The 25,819-nt window shown below is 25.6% G+C and overlaps 1 protein-coding gene across 1 annotated transcript; it reads right to left on the bottom strand.

Moving 5' to 3' along the window:
• Window positions 1–563: 563 nt before the first annotated feature.
• Window positions 564–25,267, bottom strand: nau (myogenic-determination protein nautilus). The gene is made up of 5 exons (XM_011500652.1): window positions 25,057–25,267; window positions 23,432–23,738; window positions 22,982–23,152; window positions 17,891–17,969; window positions 564–910 (listed from the first exon to the last, which is right to left on the bottom strand). The coding sequence occupies exons 1-5, from the start codon at window positions 25,134–25,136 to the stop codon at window positions 759–761; spliced, it is 789 nt and encodes a 262-aa protein (XP_011498954.1). The 5' UTR covers window positions 25,137–25,267; the 3' UTR covers window positions 564–758.
• Window positions 25,268–25,819: the final 552 nt, after the last annotated feature.

The following is a 25,819-nucleotide window of genomic DNA, read 5'->3' as shown; positions in this document are numbered from 1 at the left end:
TGTTAACAGATATCACTCTAAATGATATATACACTGTTAGGTATTTCTACACTTATTCTAGAAGAATCAGTTTTAAAATATTCAGTTTTCTTAAGGTTTGGTCGAAACAGCTTAAAAGATAATTCACATGAAATAAAAAGTGAAGCATTTTATATTATTTATATGAAAATATATACAGAAATTAAAATGAATTTGTTTTAATCGTACTGGATATTAAACGTAAATGAATAAATGTATATGTATTATAACATTTCTTTAAAAATTTATTTTGGCAGAAATCTCAGCGAATAAGATAAATAAATAAAATATTTTCCGACGTTATTGCAATATTTAGCAGGTAAAATGCATAAAAATGACAAAGGAAAATATCTGCACAAAAAGGCTAAATTTTTATGTATTTATACACAAAACATAAATTACTTGACCAATAAATTTAAGATTGTAACATATTTTTGGATAATGATTATTTTACACTCAAGAATCGAAGGAAAATTCAATTTTCTTAAAATACATTCTACTATAAATAATCATTAAACTAGTCTATGAAATTAATTAGCGTTGGGTTGAATTGAGAGCTCAGAATAAAATTTTTAATTGACGTGAATTTGATTCATAAGATTCTCATTTCCTAGGCAAATAGACGAAATGTATGCCTATCCTAGACATTTTCTTATTTATATTACATCAATCAACGATTCGTAGATGGCTATTATCTAAAATATATTTTTATGTAGCTTCGGTATAAAAAGTTAAATAGTCTAATATTGGACGGAATACTGCTTCGCATTAGCTGCCGTTATTGATGTCTTCGTTGGTGTTGCATCACTGATACTTTGAACTATTAAGTTTAAGCAGTCTAAGCTACTGCCAGAATTTTTATCATTTGCTCCTTCTGTATTTTGATCGTAAACTGAAAGTAAAGAAATTTTAACAGTATTGTAAAAGCTTTATTATATCAATCTAGTAATTTTAAAAGGTATAGTTTAAATTGAAATTATTGAAAGGGTCTTTTTAAATTTTATATAGGAATGATAAGAAATACATTACTTTCCAATGCAATTCGTAAGAATTTTGTAAATATGAATTAATATTTTATTACATATTAAAAGCATATTTTAAGATAATGAGATTTAACTGCATCATAAAAGTGGTTAAAAATTATGTATTAAGTTTAAACTTCAATTAAGTTAGAGAATATATTAATTTTAAAAAGCAATTTTCAATGTACCGTATATAATATTCTAATTAAATTTATATTATATCTACTGATTAAATTTGTAAACAATAAGTTTATATATACATATATATGTACATGAAATTCATATTATTTCTACTGATTAAATTTGGAAACAATATGTTTCCAAATATATATTATTCTCTGTAAATTTAATTAGTAACAGTAATATACACAAAAATTCATATTTAATTATATTTTATAAAACATATTTACATAAATTTTTAAATATTTATTGCGTAATTATTTTTGTCACAGCATAAGTTATAAATTTTACCAGCTGCGACTATTAGAAGGATAAATTCATGCAAATAGTTAATATATAAATTTATTCTATTTTTAAAGTTATATAATTAGTTTATTTTACAAATATAAAATAAATTTAGCGGCTAAATTCACATAAAGAATTTTTCATTCTTAATTGTTCGAAACAAATATTTTAGACTTTCAATCTCTTTCATGACCCTATCTTTCTCATTTATCCTGTAATATAATTCTAGTACAGCGTCTTATCCATTTTTCTCGGCGACAGATCGACGTCAACTGGGTATATTTCAACGTCAACGCAAATATATGCATATCTATGCAACCTAAATTGTGTAGGTCTACACCACATTTTCTCGAGAAGAAAACTTGTCACATGGAGAATAACTTTTCGATATAATGAGTCTTGAATACTACGTGTGAATTATGTTTTCATTATTTTTCACTCGTGTATTTAACGTAATATCTGTTTCATTTGTATACATAGTATCATGCATGGTCACGATTCAGTTATAAAATCAAACTTTTAATGTATGTTTGTAATTATGCAATAAAATTTTCAATTATTTCATGTTTATATAAAGCAGATATGAATTAAATTGGTAAATATACAAATTTACACTATTAGGTTATGATTATTTTACATTAATATAGTATATGAAAATAATACAAGAAGTAATACATAATATAATATAAAATCATGAAAATTATAATGAATTTTATGTTATATATATATATATATATACATATATATATATATAACTAACAAATGTTTTAGATTAAATTTTGAAAATATAAAGTCTTATAAGCAAAAATCATAAATTACTGTTGGTATACTTTATTTACGTTTCATTGGAAAATTAAAAATATTTTCTATATAGCTTTATGATTGTCTAATAAAGTATAAATTCATCGTTTGACAATGAATCAAATAGTAATTTAGTTAGCCAAATTTATTGTAGTACAGAAATTAAATTATTATTAGATTGCCGAATGTTTAAATGAATACCGTGTAATGTCATATATGCATCCTAAGAAATAATCCATAATTTACGATAAATTTATAAATTTATAAATACGATGTTTTGATTGCAAAGTAAAAATCATAACATCATGCCTATCGTGAAAAGTACACGCGTACGCGTAGTAGAATAAAACAAATCAAAAATAAAGGAACGTGATAGGCAGTGAAGAAAGTGTGAGAAATAGATTAAAGGAGAGCGAAATGTGGAGAAAAGACAGCCTAGAAGCTTGCATGGTGGTAGGATCAAATCGACTCGATAAATCGTCCGCTTTAGTCGTAACATCTCGTAAAGTTGAACGAGCGCGACAAAAATAACTGGTCAAATGTATAAAGGAGAATGGTGGTTGAGAGAGGGGCGGGGAGGGGGGCGAGGAGCGAATGCTGTTTAAGAGAGAAAAAGAGAAGAAGATATGGGGTTGCAGTGTATGTACGAGAAAGCGGGCGGGGGGGGGGAGCAGGAAGGCCGCGAACGGGGATGGAGGGAGAAAAGGAAGGCAAAGGGGGGTAGACAAGAAAGCGGGCAGCTTCTACAGAGAAAGATATATTTATAAATGGAAGTGTAGCTCTCTTAAAGTACGCGGCGATGAGAAAGATAGAAGAGACACACACGTCGATTTCCCTCTCCTCGACACTTACTTTTTACACAAGTAAGCTCTGCAGCTCAGTGTCGAGTGCATGAAGACAAAAAAAAAACTCGTTGTAAATACGAAATGCCCTTTAGATGCTTCCGAGAAACTTTATTAATAATAGATTTAAAGAGAATAACAATTTCAAGACAGTTTTCTATTTATAAAGCAAATATTTAGTTTAAGCAGTAAGGCATTATAATAAACATTTGTATTAATTACTTAAGAATTTGTGTACTTTTAACGAATTATGATATTTAAAAAGTTATAGACGAATCATTCGGCCTTAATTATTTTAAAGTCTAGAATTAACAATAGTCAACTTATCGTATTTTATTATAAAAATACAATACCGATAATTGATAATTTTGAATTCACTATTGCGTATGTATGTAGATGGATGCGAGTGTATGCGCGCGTACGCGTATGCGTTTGCGACCGCAAACGTGTGTATTTGTGTATTAAAAATATTAATGATATGGAATAGTATGTAATCTTATAGAGAATAATTGGCTAATTACTAGTTTCAAATTTGTAATTAAATTTTATAAAGCAAATCAGCTCGTAACTACACAAATATAATGTGCGATTCATTCAATGTGATTTATTTTTCAGCTGTGACAAAAAACTTTATGAAATTAATATTTTTTAATATTTACATAATCTTATTTTGTCTTGTAGTTACTTGAATATAATATATATTGCTCATTTAAAATTAATAAATATAATTAATTATGATTGTCCGAATATTATTTAATTCTAACGGCAGGTTAAAGAATCAAAAACTTTAATTTCCAAATTTCATGGCTTCGTTTGTAAAATTCATATTTGTTGTGTCCCATTTGAAGAAACGTTAGTTAGACAAAAGCACTCGACAATCATTTAACCTGCGATTTGACCTGCGAAACCTAATAATATATTCGATATAAAATATGAAAGTAAACAAATATTTGAATTGAAAAGGACAATATGCATGACAATAAAAGAAACTTTCAAGTAATGCCAAATGTAGTATTAATTGAATCAATAAAGAATGTAACTTCAAACTCAAAATGCATTGGGAAATAAATAAAGTTGTCAGAATAAGCTATAAATCATTGAAAATACAAATATATTTCAAGATCGTAACGAGAGCGGGTAATATTGTCATCAGGGTACAAATAATTCAACGATTTACCGATTTCATACGATCCGTTAAATTAGTAAGCTCGTGCGCGCATAAGCTTACAGATATATAAAGCGCTGCAGCATGAGCTTGAAGTATATCTTTTGAATCAGTGAAGAGCAGCGAGAATATCACGCGCGAATTGTAAGGAAAGCAGCGGAGGATGATGCAAAACTAGCATGAGCTACGGTGTGTCAGTGCGCATTACAAAGCGCAAAATTCCCTTACGTTAGACTCGCCCCCGTATAACTCATACGGCAGTACTCGCGGTTGCTTGGCGCTCAGATTCGTACATACAAGAGTTATGCGCATAGTTCGGCTGTACGAAAATAAAGTAACCTCGATCCTCGGTTCATGCCTCCGGGGGGTCTAGCTATGATCTGGCCCTCTTTGTTTCCCATTAGCGGAAGAAACTTTCCTTACGCCGCCTTTCTCTCACCTCGCTTTTTCGTCTCGTAAGAGATTATGTCGGTGAAGATCTTAGAATGGGATTGCAGCGAATGTATTTGTTTTCAATAGGGACTACTTAGAGCTTACGTAGGTTCACATTGGAAATATGATATAATGATAGATAAAAGCACAGATTATAAAGATTGTATCAAAAGATCTAGCAATAAGTTCGCGAAGAATCTAAGAGTTATTCTTAAATATTGAAATTAAATGGAATAGAAACATTAGATTAGAAAATTTAAAAAGTACTTACAACATATATTACACTGTCTTTGACAGAATTTATAATTAATTTAAGTGGATACTAATGAATGCAAATAACCTTTTTTCATCAACATTTTTAATCGTTACCGTTAATTATGTTGAGAACATATATCGTCAATATATATAAAAGGTATTTATAATAATAGATTTCAAACGATTTAATATACACATTCATTATACATGAGATCTTACATTACATTCAGTTACTTAATTTCCATAAAACTGTCTAATAGTGTTCAAGTGTACTTTAATTCCTCTTGAGCGTTCTGAAAGTATACTAGAAGTGCCACATGGAGTTTATAGACTTTTATGAAAACGAAAGGGAACTGTGGCCTTAATACTGTTATGTAAATATATATTTTCAAATTGAATCATGCACGTTGCATTCACTTAGTGTTTTAATTAAGTGTATCTATAGAAGCCATTAATATCATTGTGTCATAAGCATCGATGTATTTTCGATATATTTTTTCTTAGCTATTGATGCGTCAGTATGTTAAACAGGAAGGAACAACAAGGTTCATTACAATGATAGTTAGTTCATAAAAATAACTATTTTCTTCCTTCTTGAAGCTCCATTATATGTGTCGATAAATCGTTCGTTTAAATCGATGCTTCAAGAGAGATTTATGTTTTTGTAACAAGCCACTTAAATCAGAAAATTCAGTTATTCCAATACACAGCATGTTTATAAATTTAAAAGCTTATATGCAAAAAATACTCAATAATCCTTAAATAAAATCCTATAACTTTTAAAGGCTTAAGTAACTTTACTTATATTATGGAAAAGGAATTTAAATAAAAGACGAATAATTTTCTCTGCGATGAGAATGATGTTTAAAGCAAATTCCTGAAAATTAAAAATAGTAACAAGCTTTGAAAAAAAAAGTTCGGAAATTTATACTATTGGAAAATAATGTTTCCATGTTTCTAATGTTTCAAAGTTTTCTATACGTAAAAGCCTTGCATAAAATTTTATTATTTTTATGCTAATATGTTATACTTTAACCACTAATGTCTTTTCTTTTAAATTCAATCGTTAATAATTTGTTTAATAATAGCTTGCTAAACATAAAAAATATGCGATAATGAGTTTACACATACATATATATGCATAACAAATGTATTAAACGAATTATTAATTCTTAATACTTTTTCAGATATTCATTATTGACGAAACTGCCAAAATTGTAAGTAAAAATTTATAATGCGAATATCCTATTAATTCAAGAATCTTACAATCAACACCTGCCTATTTGTTATAATAAAATTGCACACATTCATTATTATCACATCCACAAAAACACATCTATATATTTATGAATTTTAAAAGGAATATGCGATGAGAGGTAGATTAGCTTGCTCCCCGAACTCATTTTCTCATAATGAAGAAGCAGCCCAGATAAAAAGTAAAAGTAAAAGAGATAGAAGACAAGGAAGAGCTTATAAGTGTGTGTGTGAGGGAGAAGAAGAAAGTTTCTTCTTTCGCAAAATAAGCTCATGTACTCTAAATTCCTGTATTTTCAGAACATAACATAAAATATACACGGTTCCCCTAGATGAATGTCTTTCAAAGAAACTCAATGCTTCTTCTTGGTCCCAACAGTAAGCTTTCTGAACGTATATGTGGAGCAGAGTTCTGGAGATATGCTTTAAAAATAAGAAAGGAAGGAATTAAATATGCTGGATAATAAGAGGCTAGAGTGTGTAAGTATGTGTTGGGTATAAGGATGAAGCAACCATCTTCCTTTTTCAATCTGTGAAATGAGGACGCATGCAAAGAAATAGCCGAGTACAATATCTCATTATAAATCTTTATAAATTAAAATGTATTTTAATGCGGATTTTAGCATCAATGTGCGTAAAAATATTTGTATAAAATAAGGAGGTTAGTTTTATTATTAAAATAATATTTTTAATCTTTATATTCCAATGAAGTGTTTGCAGTTCGTTATATTTAATTGATCAAAGAAGAATTTATTTATGTACTTATTGTTTAGAGTAATTGTTACTCTATCGGAATTTTATTTTATCGGAAAATTTATTTGACAGAGGCATAAATTTTATAGCGAATAAGTTTTTTTTTTTTTTTTTTATTAAAAACGAATTTTCCTAAGTATTTGTTAAAAATTTCCCCTGAATCATGGATTATATCCACATATTCATATATTTTATTTAACATTAATTTATCATATTAATCTTAATTGGCTCGTTTTTCAGTTTTATAGTAATTATATAATTGTTTCAATTTAAATCCATTTAATCGTTCTTCCAAGTAGTGAGACCAACATATTTAATTCGATTCCACTTATCATGAGTATTATTATTCGACAGAAACCAAAATTTTTATTTCGTATTGCTTGCTACTATATTACATGCTAATAAATATTTTATATTATTAACTATGACCCTTTATATAAAATGTTCTCGTCTTATGTAACTCCGTAAATTAATAATATAAATAATTTATGTAATAGATCGTTCAAAGTTATTGAATTTAACGATCAGAAATATTAATTTCTTTTCAATTGTATCCTTCATTTATAATACAATTATCGGTGCTCCGTCTATAAATTTTAATGATACTAAATTAATTCAACATAATGCATGTAGGATAAGAAAATGATTGTAAATAATTAATTCAATCGGATATTTTTCAGCTGTTTTATCTATGTAAACATATATATGTAAATAAATTAAAATCATCTAATTTTATCTTAAATGAGTTATTATTTTATACACATCAATATTAAAAATATTTTAGTCAGTCTAATTTATAGTAAAAGATATTATTATTATTTTTAAACTGTATTAAAATAAATTACAAGTAATTCATTATATTCAACATTATTTTATTAAATATTAATTATATTAAACATTAAATCATCTATACAATACTCGAAGATTGTATTGACATTAACTTTATTAGTTAAGAAAGGTTTAAGAAAATAGTATTGACAATAACTTTATTAGCTAAGAAGAGAGTTAGTACGTAACAGAGAGATATTAAAAAAATTAATTATTATGTTTGAATTCATCTTATACAAGTTGCGTACACATTAATAATCAGAGTTCAATAACTTACGTATTATTTGTTGCGAGATTTATTAATTTCATTAATTTCTCGATTTTGCAGTCTTCGTTATTTTTAAAAAAGATAATGTTCAACTATTAAATAAGAGAATTTTATCGATCACTATAAAAAATTTCAACAGTTGAACTAGTTTCAAGCTGCGAAGTTAATTAAATAGTCTCAGATATATTACAAATTATAACATTTTTGCTAAAAGCCATGGTACTGATAATAGAATTACACCTACCATAGAAAATATTAATTAATATTTTTAATTAATGATATAAAATGATTAAATTAATAAAAATTTTATATCATTATATTACGATTTATATTTCAAATAATTATATTTCTAACCTTAAATTAATCTTATTTCCGAAATTTCCTATTACTTTTCGCTTTTTAATGGATTAATATATTTCCCTTTCAGTAATTTCGAAGTGCGTATTTTTATTTGAAAATATCTTATCACTTCGTAACTGCTTTTACGCACATCTATTTAAAATTAGCGAATAAAAAGTTCGGCTGTAGACGAGAATCTAGAGAAATGGTTTTCTACATTTGAGAATATACGAAAAATGAAGCAGATTTATAAATACTGTAATAAATTAAATTTGATGAGTAAAAAATCAAAGGATTAATCATTTTAATAGAATCTAATAGCACGGGCCATGTAATAAGACAAGGCAAAAAGCAATTCTAATGCTAGGTATTTAAAAAAAATCAACTAATCTTTTCTTATTCACACTGAAAGATCACAGTTGCTCGTTGTCAGATGAAAAGATGTGAGATTCGTGTGCGAAAGTGCCACAGGCTGTCACGGAACATTAGCATGACGCATAGTCTGGGTGCAAAGCAACAGTAGTGTCGAGAACGTGTGAATCGAAGCGCGCAAATATATCGCGAGAAAGTGCTGGCCAAAATATACAAGATAAAATTTTAGAAGTCGAAGCCTCACGCGCACTATAAATCCAGGGACATAACGATTAAGGTTAATTAAAGCGATTCGCCTTTACTAGATAATGAAATAGTACACAAAAAGTATTTCAACTAGTTTTGCACTTAATTTCTCAAAATCTCATTTCCTCTATCAATAAATAATGTTATCATTATTTCGGAATTTTAAAGCTGACGAAGTAATGTTACTCAAATGTTATGTTATTCAAATTGGATGGATATTTCAATCGTATCTGCTATAAAATAATTTCAGTTTTGTTGATTAAGATATATAAATACTCTGTTTATTTACTCATAGAGCAATTCAATAATCGAATAAGTACAAAAACGATGAGCATTTGTAATTTATAATATTATTTTATCTAATTAATAATGTAATTTATAACATATCAACATAAACAATAACTTTTGTTTACTTATTTAAGTGACAATGGTAATAAAATTTTAATTCCGAAAGTTTAATATTTATAAAATAATAGTAATAAATACAAAATTTTTCTTCCAATCTCTATTATATGTTCATCTATCAATTAATAAGTGATTTTCTCAAATATTGTCTTTGAACGTGCAATGTTTAGTATACAGAAAAAAATGATTAATATTTTATTAAAAATTCATTAATTTATATAATTCATAATTTATTATAAACGAATATATTATAAATAATATTTTTAATTAAATTAATCAAAAATTCTTCTAGTACAATTTTTCTACTTTTCCATATCCTCCAACTTTTGAATAAATACTAAATAAATATCTTTCTAAATTAATAATAATAAACTATGCCAACAAATTGAAGTTTATTCAAAGCAAGTGGTGATGCGCATAATATGTTATATGGTTTTACGAAAGGATATTTGTTATACTCGAGAGAAATTATTTAGTCAGCATATTCATATAATCCAATACAAAGAAATTGAAAATGTTAATATTACTTCTTAATAAACATAAATTAAGAATATCATATAATATAATAAAATGACATAATAGAGAAAAATATAAATTAATTGCATTTAATAATTATATTTACAGATTTTATCGATCTTAATCGTTATAATCGTTATTTATTTCATGATGTATGTAAATTAACAAATCCCTGAAAATATATATAATATTGTAAATACTTTACATCTCAATATTTGAAGAATTATATTTTTGTATTCACTAAAAAATTTCAGTTATTCCATTTATTCAAAATAAACGATAAATCAATATATAGTGATAATAAAAACTATTTTTTCGTTTGATCACTCAACTGCCTTTGTATATTGTGTAATTTAAATATATTCTTTATGTTAAAGAATTATATATTTTTATGATTCGATAAAAATAATCTATTTATAATATAACTAAAATATATTTATAATTAGCAATAGTTTTGAAATACAAATAATCTGATGTAGTTTTCAGACGGCCTTACTCCAAAATATTCTTGGTATGAAATGCAAGAGTAATCTTCATAATGAGCACATACTTAGAATAGATTTTCGAAAAATAATTCGAGTACAAACAAGTTAAATTTTTTATAAATGAGTGAAATAAGTAATATTAAACGATAAGTATATAAGTACTATGGAAATAATATGTAAGTAAATCTGTTTTAAACATTTCAAATCAAAGATGTAAATGTTACATTAAGTCTTATTATAATTATGGTTATTGATAGAATGTTTATTATATTCGGTAAAATTACAAAAATATCAGCACTACTAGAAATAATATTAAGAGATTAAGTTTCCTAATTAGATGACTCGTTAGTGTCTTGTATTCTTTTTTAATAATAAAGAAGATTAGCGGATAATTTTCAAAAATAATAACATTTGCGTACAATTATTTATTTTCGTTCGGTTTTCAATTAACTTCAAAATTAATCTCGAATATTGATGTTGTAACTTATATTTACAATTTTCCAATATTCTTATTAGAATAGACGTTATCACATTCTAAATATTTCTTAATCAGTACTTAATATTAATTATCCTTATCAATCCTTTTTTGTTTCATCAATTGAATTTGATATGTCTACATAAGTATTATCCGAAATGTCATTCTAGATTATTAAATAGAAACTAAGATATGAGATGTTGCAGTTTTATTTAGAAGTATAACTTTGTTATAATTTTTCGATATAAGGTTCGATGTAAAATGAATTGAATAGTAATTAAACTGTTTTTAAAATGCATGTAAGAGGGCTACTTTACAACTACATAGCCCGCATGTACATAAATGTTAAATTATATGAAATAATTCTAAATTATTATTTTTCGTTTAACTTATTTGCTCTTATCAGATAAGCTTAATTTCAATTACTTTAAACATACAATAAATCGTTGTATTATTAATATTTTTACTGTATAAATTGACTGCACATCATTTTATATATATAATTCTGTACCTAAATTAACATGCTATATATTTTACGAATTTTATGTAAAATATAAAGTATTAAAATATGAATTATTCAATGATTATGTATTTGAAGCTCTTTTTTTATGCATAAATAAGGTAATAAAAGTGTCGTGCTCGACGAGTGCAGTTTTTCTCCTTTACAATTTATATTTTTATCATCAGTCTTTTATAGCAAGTTTTTATAAATATTTCAGTTTTGTAGTCATATAATTAGTAGATGAAAATCCTATTTTTTTTTTAATATGGAGGATTGTGACTTTCGATTAATGATTAAGCTTATCATTAAATCAAATGCTTCATCAAGCGAAGCAATATGTAGTTCTGGAAAATGTGTAGGGGTAAACTGCATCTGCAGGGATAGATATTCAGCGTCAATTTTAATAAATTTTTATCACAGCACTGTATGGAGATATAATTATAACAGTTCCACCACCAAGACTAATATCGAAATGCTCCTCTAATATCAATATATAAATATAATATAGTAATAAATTTCCAATCCAATAGAGAATACATAAAATTGGATGAGTTCCTACTCATATATCACTCATATATCACGCTGTGGGACCCGTTCACAGCTCTACATGGTAAGAGAAACAGTGTAATAGAGCAGGTCATACGACGTACAAGTCATGCAATATACGGTTAGTTGAATTAGACGACGTGTACGCAGAGGCGCGAAACGCATGAAATCAAACAAGAGATTTTCGTTCGATCCAAGGTTCAGATAAGCAAGCGTACGCGCCAGATCGGCCATTGATCAAAAGAAACCAAGTCGCATTGCCGTTACAAAGGTTAGCACTGTCTTACTTTCGCCCGAGTCTGAATTATGCTTCACGCTTGCCAATAGCCAGGTATTCATTAACGCTAATTAATACCGCCACCGGTATTTATAGAACAGTTTAGATATACGGCTCTACGTAAGAAGAAGTGTAGGGTAGAGAGGACCGCTGTTGTCGTCAGAGTTTCTTTTTCTGGCTCGCGATCTGCTCTAGGGAGATAAACAGAATGAATGCAATTTGTATGAGCACTTATTTGAGAACAGCAATGTTAAACATGACGGAACTGCAGGATTCATTTGGATATGATTTATTAATAGATCTCGGTCATTCTCGGTACGCTCGGAGATGGATTAGTGGATTAGGGAAACAGAGTTTATGAGTTTATGGCGCCTTTTTCAAGGAATCGTTGATTCGCCCTTCCGATGCTATGCTAAAATCTGACTACCAAATAGAAATCCTGAACAACTTACTTGCTTGCTTCAGCAATTTTGCCGCTTATGATATGTAACTATCATTTGAAATAGTTACTTTTATTAAGAAGGCAGGCTAGTTAGTTGAGAAATTCTAAAATTATACAAATTTCAATATTGACAAATTTTAAATTACAATATTGGTTAAAAATAATTAAATAATATTTTCAATAATTATATTTATATTATGATAATAGTTCAGGATGAAGTCTTTATTGGATATATTGTTGCGTAAATGTTAATGAATTAATATCAAATGAAAGAAAAAATAAATATAAAAGTTCATTTTTCTTGGCATTATTTAATGATATGTATTATGAAATTTTTTTTTGCACAATATAATAGAAATTACAAATATATATATATATATATATTAATTAAAGATCGACTTTAAGATGGAATTTAGGACAATTCAATATATAATAATTATTGATTATAATATATAATTTTATTTGAATTGAAATAAAAAATTGTTTGAAATTTATTGCTACGATACTTATATTTAAGATGAATTAATATGAAATTAATAATCTAATGATTGAATTTATAAAAAATTTCCAATTTTATTTTAAAAGTTAGAAATTATACTAATGTAATTAATATAATATTTAATGTTAATGAACAAACATTGTAAATGTTTTTATTATAATAAAACACTATTTAATTTTACAAAAACATATAGTAAATCATATTATTAACAATGATATTTAGAAAAATATTAAATTGTGTTCAAAAATTTAGCATTACCATTCAATAATATTAAATTTTAATTTTTATATATTCTTTACTTAAAATAATGAATTATTTTCTTTAAATATTATTAATGAATATTCCTTATTAAGAATTTTAATTTAAAAATCAGCGATATATAACATGTCGATTAATAAATGAAATTATGTTCCCATGATCATTTTAATAAAAAATACATTTCTTTTAGATACTTATTTATTATAATAAATTTTCTTCGCTGTAAATTATCACCATAAGTTTTTCACTTTTATGTTTTTCACTAATAAATTAAACATAATTTGAATTAATTTTTGTATTACAAGTTTATAATAAAACTTTTAGAAAATTATAATATAAATATATTTCCTCATTTATGAAACACGTTTGCGAGTAAGTGATAATAATAAATTAATTACTTTTCAATATAACATTTTCAGCCTCTGTACATGCACGAAAGCATATCTATTTTATACTTTTTATACTTGCATATTTACTTATATAAAAAAAAATAATGCAATAATAATTTTCAAGATAAAAATATTTTTCATAAATTCATTTTCTAAAAGAATTTTAATAATATATGTACTGTTTATGTTTCAGAACCTTTTTTAGTTTTTAATACAAAACCGATTATAATGATTAGCCGTTAAGAAAAGCTTAATTAAGTGCTTTGTTTTGGATAAATAAATCATTTGATTATATTTAAAGAAAATTAAATTTTTTTTATAAATAATGTTAAGATAATTCCAAATATTGAATCATAGATCAGATTTAAAGAAAAGTGAATAAGTAAAGTGGTGCCAAGGAATTCAAATTGTATCGATCATGGCATAAAATTTCGTTGCTGTATGATAATGTTATAATAGCTATGTTTCATGAAACATAATGTCGTGATACTTTTAAAATTATCACATCATGTTACTGACACTTTGCATAAGTTTCTGTAATGTAATTATTATTTACAAACTAATTAAAGCAAAAATTTCTTACAAATAATCAAGATTCTAATATGAAAGCATTGCCTAAATACTGAAAAATAACATGCATTTTATTAATTAAAATGGCATACGGTTAGTTTCATCATACGTAATTAATTTAACATAAGCATGAATATTTTCAAACAAATTTTTTAATAACATTACATATTTTAGACGATTTTATTAAATAATATCGAATTTTATTATGCAATTCCGTATATCATACGTATATTTTTGTATTTGCCATAATTATTTTATTCAATTTCCATTTAATGGAATTCTATTATTTCATATTTTATATTTATATTTGAACATAGTGCTACAAATCAAATAAAAAGAACTCGTAAAATATGAAAAATAAAAATGAAACTTTGAAAACCAAGTGACTGAATCGTAAATCACCCTGGATTTACTTTTTATTATACTTCTTTCTATTATACTACATTTTTATTATAAAAACCATATTTATCGTAGTCGATATTAAATAAAATAAGAAATTAATGTAAAAGAAAAATTTTTTCGAAATCTTTTTATACTTTTATGAAAAATATATCTATTCGACTTACAGCATTTATTAAATATTAAGTGATACTACATATAATATAAAACCGATTGATTCTATACAAATACTACTTAGTTCAAATAGAGCTCAATTTCAAAAAGAATACAATTTCCAACCTCTTCAAGAAATCAAGAGCTGAAAAAAATAATATCAACGTTCTATGCTGTCTCCCTTTATTTTTCTTTCATCATAATATTTATATATACACTTAATCGATTTTCTTGTACGCCATTTTCTATTATTTTGAATTTCCTATTTTTTTTTCGTTGTGCAAAACTTCGTCATAACAAAACCAAAACTGTGTAATAATGGAGTAGAGTAATAAAGACAAAGAGTGAGAGAGAGAGAGAGAGAGAGAGAGAGAGAGAATTGAATTGGGATTCAAATAGGAGAAAAACAGAAATTCTCAAAGTTATTGGAAAATATAAAATGGAAATTAATCTATTCTTTTTGTCGTAGCTCATTCTCTTTGTTGAACATGAAAGATTGTTTATGTCACTATTATTGAATAAATATGAAAAATCTAAAGAGTCCGCAATATATATTGGATTATATTTAAAACAGTAAATCTAGTGAAATAAATTAAAAAGTATACAAAAGAATAGATATGAAAATGCGGAGGACAAGAAATAAATAGATATGCATGTTAATTAATAAAATAATCTGCAAAATATCTTATAGAAAATTCTAATGGAGCATCTAAATTATAACAATTTTTTTTTCTTCTATAAATATATCGAATAATATATTGAAGTGAGGAATAAATATTTAATATTTATACTTTCGTTGCTCTTTATATTACAAAAAATTATGGTGGCACCAAATTATGGGTATTTAAAGACAATGGGAAATCACAGCCTTTGCGTATACGAAGTAATCTAACTGCCTCGAATAGATTAAGATCACCATAACTGATATTGATTTCATCGCGTTAATATATTATCAGTTTGAACTTTATTAGTTATCCAGTTGATTTTTAATATCTATTTGGGCTTTTTGGGTGCATAATAATTTCTTTGCGTATGCAATGTAACGAAAACAAATAAAAAAAATGATTCTAAAGTCTTATTCTAATTGAATACTTTTATTAGATTTTGACTGAAATTTCATATTTATATGTATTTTTTAACTGATTTATTACAATTGTATGGGCAAATAAAATATCGATTGCGTAAGTGAAAACTACGTAAAAATTAATGTGTAATGTGCGAGGTAATTAATTCAAATCATTAAAAAAATTGATTACTAGATAATACATTTCTTATAAACGTTTTTTCAGAGATAAAATAAATTAAAAATACAACAAATTTTAAATCTAAATAATAATAATTCTAAATCATTGATTCGTTGAATTCATTCAAATTTACTCATTCTCCATATTTATATATTCGTAAATATTTTATCGAATTAATTAATATTATTATCAAACATATAAATATTGCACATTACAATATAGTTTATTCCTATTACTTAATTTCGTTTATTATATTTTTAATTACATCTTGAACATAAAATTTCGATACTCTTTTAGAAAATAGAAATGAAAATGAAAATGAAATGTATAAAAGAACTATGAATAGAAGTACGTCTGGTAATGTTCGTAGTAAAGTAATGAAAGCCTTAGCATTAGTTTGACTTGACAAAGCTCATTAATTACAATGTTCTTAACGTTCTGTATCATGAGCTTGTCCGAACATTTCTCTACTTCAAGATCGTGAGTTCTTATCTGTACTAAGAAGTAGGGATTATGTCTACATAAAACGAAAACTTTTATAAAGTAGTAATGGGACATGCGTACTCTGCAACAACTTTCTAAATATTGTTAGAAATTCGTGAAAAAATTTATATAAAGGGCATGTAATATAAAACGTGTTTGCTATTTATATATAATTGTACATAAGCAATTTATTATTGGTTTTATAAAAGAAGCACAAATATGAAATTCAAGTGACTTAAATTTAGAAATTTTTATTCTATATCAGTGCTTTTGGTAATATATACCAAAATACCTAGAAATAAATATTAATATTATCGATCATGTCAATCAAATCCCTGTTCTTGTGTAAAAAAAAAATCACTTTCTTTTTCATATTAATATATCAATATGTAATATTATGTAATTCTGCATTAAGTAATTAAAATTATCTATTTAACTTCGCTATATACTTTTGTAATTAATATGAATTGTTGAATTCAGAGCGAAAGAGCGAAAAATCTCATAGAGACACATTTTGGTAATGGCAATAATTCTTTTACTTCTCAGTCTATATTTCTTTTTAAAATAAGAAAATTTATTGCTTTCATAAATTTCAAATACTTTTTGTTTACGGTTTCCCAAATTAAAATAAAAACTTTTATTTTTTAAAATGTAACAAATTGAAATTAATTTGAAACGTAAAATAGAAATATTCATATGTACTACTTGTGCAATGATAAAGTTACATAGATAAAACTCCCATCAAAGTTTGAAACTACGAATATTGTTGGAGAAAAAAAAATACATCTTTTCAATAAAAGCATCATGTACAAAATGAGTTATCTGGATAATTTTCTTTTTTTTTTTTTTTACAAAGTATATTTGCATAAAGTATAAAAGCAGTTTTGAAAAATTAACTGTATTAAAATGTCCAATGCTCATGTTCGAATAAAGTTTATCTTATTAAAACGCCAATTAATATATAATTAATACATTGGAGGTGGCCTTTTGACAAAATTTAACTTAAATGTAGAAAATTGATGTATTAATTATTAAACAAAAAATGAAAAAATACAACCTAATGAATGCTTATAAAAATATTTATACGAATAGTAAACAAGTGTCTTGATGGCTACCGCCAATCTTACATGATCGATATAATAATTTCAATGCATATTTTGGAACAAAAATTGAATTGTCATACATACCACTAATAGGTTGAAACCTCGCCAAAGGGTCAGAGAATTGACGTAGTCTGTCGGTTACGTACTTTGTAGAATCTACATTCTGCAAAATGTAAAATAATTTTCTTTTTTAAATAATAAATTAATACTAAAAGAATTAGAAATAAATTACATCATTAGTTGTTGATAAACTAAATACTTTAGTAATATAATTATTGAATATCTATCGCACATTCATTTTATTCATACATCTATGGATTAAAGAATACTAATTCTGGAGATTAAAAAACGTTGATTCTAATATGTCAAAATCTTTTTATAGATTTACATGTCTTTATTTGCTAAAATATTTTATAAATAGATATATTAAGTAACTGATAAAAAGTTTCTTAAAATCATTAACAAGATTTTTCAATATAAAAATTATGTGAACTCGCTATATATGTTTCATTATATATTCGTATTTATCATTACTTTATTCATTATTACATTTATTTCAATAATTGAGATCCTATTCTTCATAAAGAAGAGTATTTTTTTTTTTGTATTTTTAAAAAAAATATTACAATTTCCGTGATTCATTATCTTTTAACATCTAAGATTCTAAAACAATCAATTATCTGATGCTTTCAATTTTCAAAAAAATTCATCTATTACATCTTAAATTTATGTACCAATTCTGTATATAATTTATTCCTTTATTAAGTATGATTTATTCCTTTATTATTTATGATTTCTCAATACTTTTTAAATTATAAATATATAAAGAATCTTATTTCATTGACCACTTATGAAAAATTGTTGAAACTTGCATCCATTCATCTTGAATTGACATATTAAAGTAAATAATATTAATATTAAATAATAATATTAAAGTAAATAAATACAAATTCTAGTTAAAAATATTATTACATCCATTAATAAATTATATAAATTGTTCACGTAATGAAAATCTGCAGGTTTTTACAAAGCTTTGATTATACTTTTTTCAACGATTTTAATTTGAATGTTGATTTTGTATTTATTTAATCTAAAAAAGTAGTTTATACATTAAAGGAGACAATCTTCGTTTTAACTATAAATTTTTATTTATAACCAAAACTTTATTTTTTCCAATAATGATTATACTGTTAAAATTAAATTTTTATTTGAACTAGGATACTGATTTACTATGTTCAGGAGAATTTAAGATATATTAACATACATTTATATATATATATATATATATATATATATATATAGAGAGAGAGAGAGAGAGAGAGAGAGAGACAGACAGACAGAGTATAAAATCTATTTCGGATCTAACATTAATTCCATGTTTTATTATGTTAGTGTTGTTATAATAATATTACTTTAGAATTAAATATTTTAATTAAAAAGAACTTTATTTTCTTTTCATTATATTATGTGTTATCAAGTTGCATTATCAATGCATATGTAGTATACATGAGCCGGATTCAACTTGAGCACTTATTTTCTAATTGCTATTGCAAGTGGGTGTACAAATGATGGGGATATGATGTAGAGTGGAACATAGATGTTACGTGTGTGAAGATATATGTAGTATTATGTGTTAGACAACCTTATGTTTTCATGTTCTACATTGTCTAGATGATTTAGGTATCAAATTTAATGTTCAATAAATGGGATAAATTATTTATTATTGTATTATTTGTTAAATTTATTTCCTCGTGTTATTTTATTTTGCAATTATTAATGTTAGTATTTAATTTTATACAAATTTTGTAATACCAATGTAGCAATAGTATTTTAATTTAGACAATATAAATTGTTGAATGTACGGATCTTTCTTAATATTCATTAATAAATTATAAGTGTTAAATATTGCATAATTAATTGTCATTAGACTCAGTAATATTTATGAAAATAACGATTATTAATGTTCATTCTATTTAGTATTATTTTTTAAATAATTTCAATTATTGAATCTACATGTTATAAGTTTCATTTAACACTCAAAAATTATAATTTACTTGGATGTAATCGATTACTTAAAATATTTCTTACAAAAAAAAAGAACAACATTTAACTATATTCTCATGAATAAAAAACTCTTTTTCATTTTGCAGATTAACTTACCATGCCATGAAATCTTCTAAATAAGTAATCAAATAAATTAGTGACTATTTCAATTTATAAATTGAATATAAAATATTTTAAAATATTAGTTACTCAACTGAATTTTTAACTTATATACTCATAAATGATAAATATATGTATTTACTTTGAAAATTTCGAAGTAATCGTCATCCCAAACTGTACACACGTGTCTTTTTTACCTTATTAAAATCTTTCCTGTTGGGCCGATAATTTAGTACTGCGAAGGTCCATTCGTGTACATTTTTTTCTGCATAACGTATTTTTTTTAACTATTTTTTACTATTCAAAGGCATTTAAAAATTGCCCATACAATGATAGGATTATTTATAATTATAAATAGTATTTTTAACATTTATAACCAAAAAAAAAAAATATAACTCTTCAGCTATTAATTATAATTATGAAGGGAGTCCTTCTGAAGATGATCTGCAAACTTCCCATGAAACTCATTTGCTTTCCTTATATAATCATATAGTACAATTCATTATACAATCAATAATGTACATTATAGTACTCAGATACAATAAATTCACATTATATTATCTTGTTTATGAGAAATAGTGAAATATATATTTATATAATAATAATTCATAAGTAAAACTTTGGATTATTTATTATCACGAGTAGACTCGATTTTCATTGATTAGTGAATGAAAAAGGAGTAATACAAATTATTAAAGATAATATAGGTAAAAATAATATTATTAGGAAAAAATATTAAATTAAACAACAATAATAATAAAATATTTTTAATCAAATGGTTGTTTAAATAGAATATACAATAAATATTTCGCATGTGTGAAAGCAGTATTGCTATATACAGAATTTGACATTTGTAAAATAATTTTTTTTTATCTACATTGTCAGAAAGAAAGTCTTTTCTCAAACATACTTTTGTAAGTGCATCAAGAAATTTTTAAATCGATTGGATATGCCTAATCTTTAAAATATGTTTCTTTTTATTATTTTAGCTTTCAAAACTTTTAGATGGAAGCTTAGATGACTTCAAAAAGTTTCATAACATACTAAACGTATATTTTATATTCTAAATCGTAATGGATCTAAAGTAATCCGTGTTTATCAATAAATAATTTATGTTACGAAATTTTTAGATAAAAAATTTTACTTTTAATTTAAGACTTATGTTATTTTGTTTAGCTATGCATTTTGAAAATGAAATGTAAAGAGAAATTGCAATTAACATCTTAAAAATCTATATTTTGAGTGATGGCAATAAAATTTATATTAAATCTGCAATTTAATAACTTATTTTAACCAAACTGCATTTAATAAGTCTGATAAAGAATGAAAGTTTACATAAATTTATACAAAATACATATTATCTGAAAATTACTGGCTGCTAAAATAAATAGTTTTAAAAAATATTTTCCTTTTAGTTCGCCAATTCCTTATTTTATCGCATTCCACTGATTTTTTTTTTTTTTTTTTTCTATTAATAAAATGATGTCTACTATTTATAGAACTTTGGTTTCGAGATTTTCTATATCACATTTCATTCTGACATTTTTAACAAGATATTTTAATTTTATCTTAATCATTGTTATTTTATAATACACATTGAATAAAAATAAACATTTGTTAAAAATTGAACTTTAAAAGAGTGCATTTCATGATAACAATATCAGTCGTCATTACAACTTTGTCATTAATTTATTCTTAATAATATATAAAAATAAGCATAATAGTCGATAAATAGATAATAATCCATGAAAATAGCAAATACTATATTAGTTCTTTTATACGATAAAAAAATAAAAATACATGATAGTTTTTTGGATATAAATAATCCTGCATCTGCACAAAGAATATAAGAGTTACTTAGTTTTCTTTTAGTTTTGTTTATATAAATATTCTTTGGACTTGTGCTCATATATTTGACTAAAAATAACACAAACAAGCTTAATTGATGTGGTAAAATATTGTACCGCATTACTATTACTTTCTGAACCTCGAATTCTACAAGAGAATTACGACTGTAAAGATTAATTGAGATAAAAAAACTTATACGTGTTTTTCTTTCTTTCTTTTATTTACATATTTAAATAGATTCAATAAGTTTATTCGTTAAGGTTCTTACTGTGTTTTATGTAAGAAAAAACTAGATAAAATTAGAAAGTTAGCAATAAATAAATACTTGATTAGATATAATAAAGGTATCATATTGTTGATACCGAAATTAATTATACCCGCTATCTCTAACTTATACAAATGTACTGTTTTCACATTCCTAATAACCACAGAAGTCAATTTAAATAATAACTCTCTCACATCAATAATGAATAGTAATAATACGACGTCGTAACGGTGTACAATTTCACGTTACTTTATTTATCATACCATTCATTTACCATTTACCATTTACCATTCAATAATTCTGAATAAATTCGTACGATAATATTATTACTTCTTTACTTATAATAAGCTTTCTTAATATTATTATCGAATAACACAAATGGCTTTGAGGATAATTAGAAGAAATAGATTACATATTCATATAATAAAGCATAGAATTAATTAATATAATATGTGTGTAAGAGAAAAGGTTGAACGTGAATGATATATGTGTATTTTATATGTGCTTATAAAAATCATATACATATTTATGGTTACATCTTGATTTCTCCGTTCGAATGACAAAAAAATTTGGACGTAACATTAGAGAGAGAGAAAATGTACGGTAGCAGTTTTTTTGTTCAGGGTTCAAGAATTTAAGAAAGGTTCAATCATAATGAGTGCTTTTATATAAAATCACTACAAGCTATTGACTTAAATTTCATTAATTAAGTAATTAAAAAATAATTATACGAATGGAAATATTCTATATCCAATTTCAAATAATTCATATTCACTATTGTAAAAACTCTTTTTAATTTCATTTTATTATTTTAAATGTATGTATGTAGAAGTGTTGAAAACGAGTTCGTGTGCATGCATGCAGGTGTGTACGAGTGCACAAGTTTGCAAATTGCTTACCATACTTTCCATTGATGTTCGTTTCTGCGGTCCTGATACTCTATTTCCCTGCAGCAGAGCTTCGAGGCTTTCAATATACTCAATCGCGTTACGTAGGATTTCGACTTTTGGTAAGCGCTGATTCGGATTATCACTCGTTCGTCTCTTCAGAACCTCGAATGCCTCGTTCACCTTTAAATATATCGAATAATAGCATCAATTCCACAAGTTTTTATTTCTGGTAAATATTATTTAGTAATATTATAACTAAAAGATGAGCATTCAATGTGAAATGACAAAATAAACATAATGTATTTCCATTCGATATTCACTTTAATTTTTAATTTTAAGCACATGGCATAATACTACAAATGCGTCGATCAACTGGCAATTATGTGAAAAAAAAAAAAAAACAAAAACAACATTTTTCTAACAAGTAAAAAAATGACGTTTGACGTATATAAAATCTACCTTGCGTAGACGTCGTCTCTCCCTGAGCGTAGCGGCCTTTCTCCGGTCCACGGTAATAGTTTTCTTTTTACAAGCTTTGCATGCCCAGAGTAAACATGCTCGCTGCCCGTGATGTCCGCTGGTCGCCATCGCCCGTTTATCCAGAACATGACCTGGATGGGGTACGTGATGTTCATCGCTCACGTTCACGATACTCGCACTTGGTGACTCGAGGCTGCTACTCGTAGCCGATGCGTCGGCCGACAATACCGACGATTCGTCATCATCGTCTTCGATATCCGAATCCGTTTGATAATTCATCTCCGGACTGTATATAAGTAATTATTGGTCGCTGGACCGTGAGTTTCGGCACAGATGCAAATTAAATATAAACTCTTTCAAAATGTCAAAGTATTTCGGAAAAGTCGATGAATTCGCTCGATTTACGGAGTTGCCTTGTCAAATTTTATAAATTTTTGTTAAGATATATTTTCATTTTTGGCCAATCATCTTTTGTGCGACGAAATTTTTAATTTACATAATAAAGCCTGATCGTTTAATTTTCAGTAATGTAAGTGCTCAAAGTTCTTTACACCTGTCGCGAGATATAAATTAAGACTTTTAAAACAAGACAAATTAAAAAGCGTAGATATTAAGCTCGCGAGAACCATGCACATTTATTATACAATATAATTATATAAAGTTAAATAAATTAATTTATCAAACTTATAAATATAAATTGAATTTACGTCTCTATATTTCGTCATATTTATTCATTAATTAAACGGATTAATAGTTTATCTATTAATCATGACAGACTCTATAGTGATTCAAATACAAATTCAACTTGGCTTAGAAGGGAAATTGCATACAAAAGCAGAGTTCTACGTTCATCTTGGGATTTAGGCAATACGAATTATAGCGTAGAAGAATAAAAATTTTCCATTTGTAAACATAGGGCATTAATAAAGTATATGTTATGTTACAATAATGTGATAATACTAACAGTTATAATTAATAATTCATACTAGATGTTTACTATTAAATAGTTCAAATGGAAACTTAACGAATAGCTGAAATGTGTTAGTATCATATAATAAATTAATATAATATTACTGTTAAATTAAATATCAATGATTTTATATTATTTATATTGACTAACTTAGCTACTACTGACTAACTACCTTAGCTGAAAGGCTATTTAATCAAGAAATCGATTCGATTTCATTAATTGACATTTTTCACTTTGCGATTAGATGAATCTTAGCTTTTCCACTTTAATTTAATACAGTCCTGTTTTTTAAAATATTTGTTATTACGATGATTCATCATGTTAAACTTAAAAAAATTATCTTACAATCAAATTCTATTGATTATTGAATTATATAGAAAAACAATGTAGGGCTATTAATACTAGAATTGCACAATTTACCTAAAAATCCATTAAAAAATAAAGCGCATGAAAATCAAAAAACAAAAATTCAAATCGTTCAAATCTATCTGAAATTTTCATCTAACTTCTTATACTTTTTACACAAAAGATTTTGCCCTCAACATCAACGTTAATCTTAATCACTCGCAGCAGTGTATTATCATACTTCTAAGGAATTCTTAATATTGGAAGATTTGAGCGAGGTAGTACTAACCCAAGGCGATCTGTTCTGTACTGCATAATCAAATCGTCATTGCTTCTATTGAATTCCAAGCCTTTGGAGATGCTCGTCATGTTGGACCTGTAAGGCGACTTGGACAATCTAACAAGGTAATCCGCGTCTATTGTAGCTTCGGTGCTGGTAGGCGCCGCTTCTACAAGATTTTGGTCTGTGGTTTGAGAATCTGGATGACGTCGATATCGCATCCGCTGCTATATGCACGGATTGTTGTAAAAATAACAAATTAATTTAAATCAGAGAATATTGAGGTGCGACGACAAGTAATTTTTCATGTTCACGAGAAGACATTTTTTTTCCCCCTTATAGGCATTCCAAGTGCAGCACTATTTTATCCTTATAACGATTACATTATATTGTACAATGATCCCGACTTTTCACTATTTCTTAATATTAATAAAATAGGTAATTACTTTGTGCATTTCGAAGTAAGACTTTCTTTAATTACATTTAGTAATAGATAAAATATATTAAACAAAGCATTGCTTTTGTTATGGATATTTCCAATATTTATCTTAATTTCGTATTAAATTATTATCTAAAAAAATTAAATAAAAAACATTTATTATATTTATGTCTATGGAAATAGATGTTTTAATGAAAAATTTTTAATATCTCACAGAAAAATGTATATTCTTCTGCAAATTTAATATGTAATTATTACAGTTGAATATATAATGAATTTTATTTAATAATTACAATGAATTTATTTTATAGCAAACAATCAAATTTCTTCTCC

This window comes from Ceratosolen solmsi, unplaced genomic scaffold (genome assembly GCF_000503995.2).
Source record: "Ceratosolen solmsi marchali unplaced genomic scaffold, CerSol_1.0 scaffold27, whole genome shotgun sequence".
NCBI classification, from domain to species: domain Eukaryota; kingdom Metazoa; phylum Arthropoda; class Insecta; order Hymenoptera; family Agaonidae; genus Ceratosolen; species Ceratosolen solmsi.
This window is presented reverse-complemented; position numbering and strand designations above follow the sequence as displayed.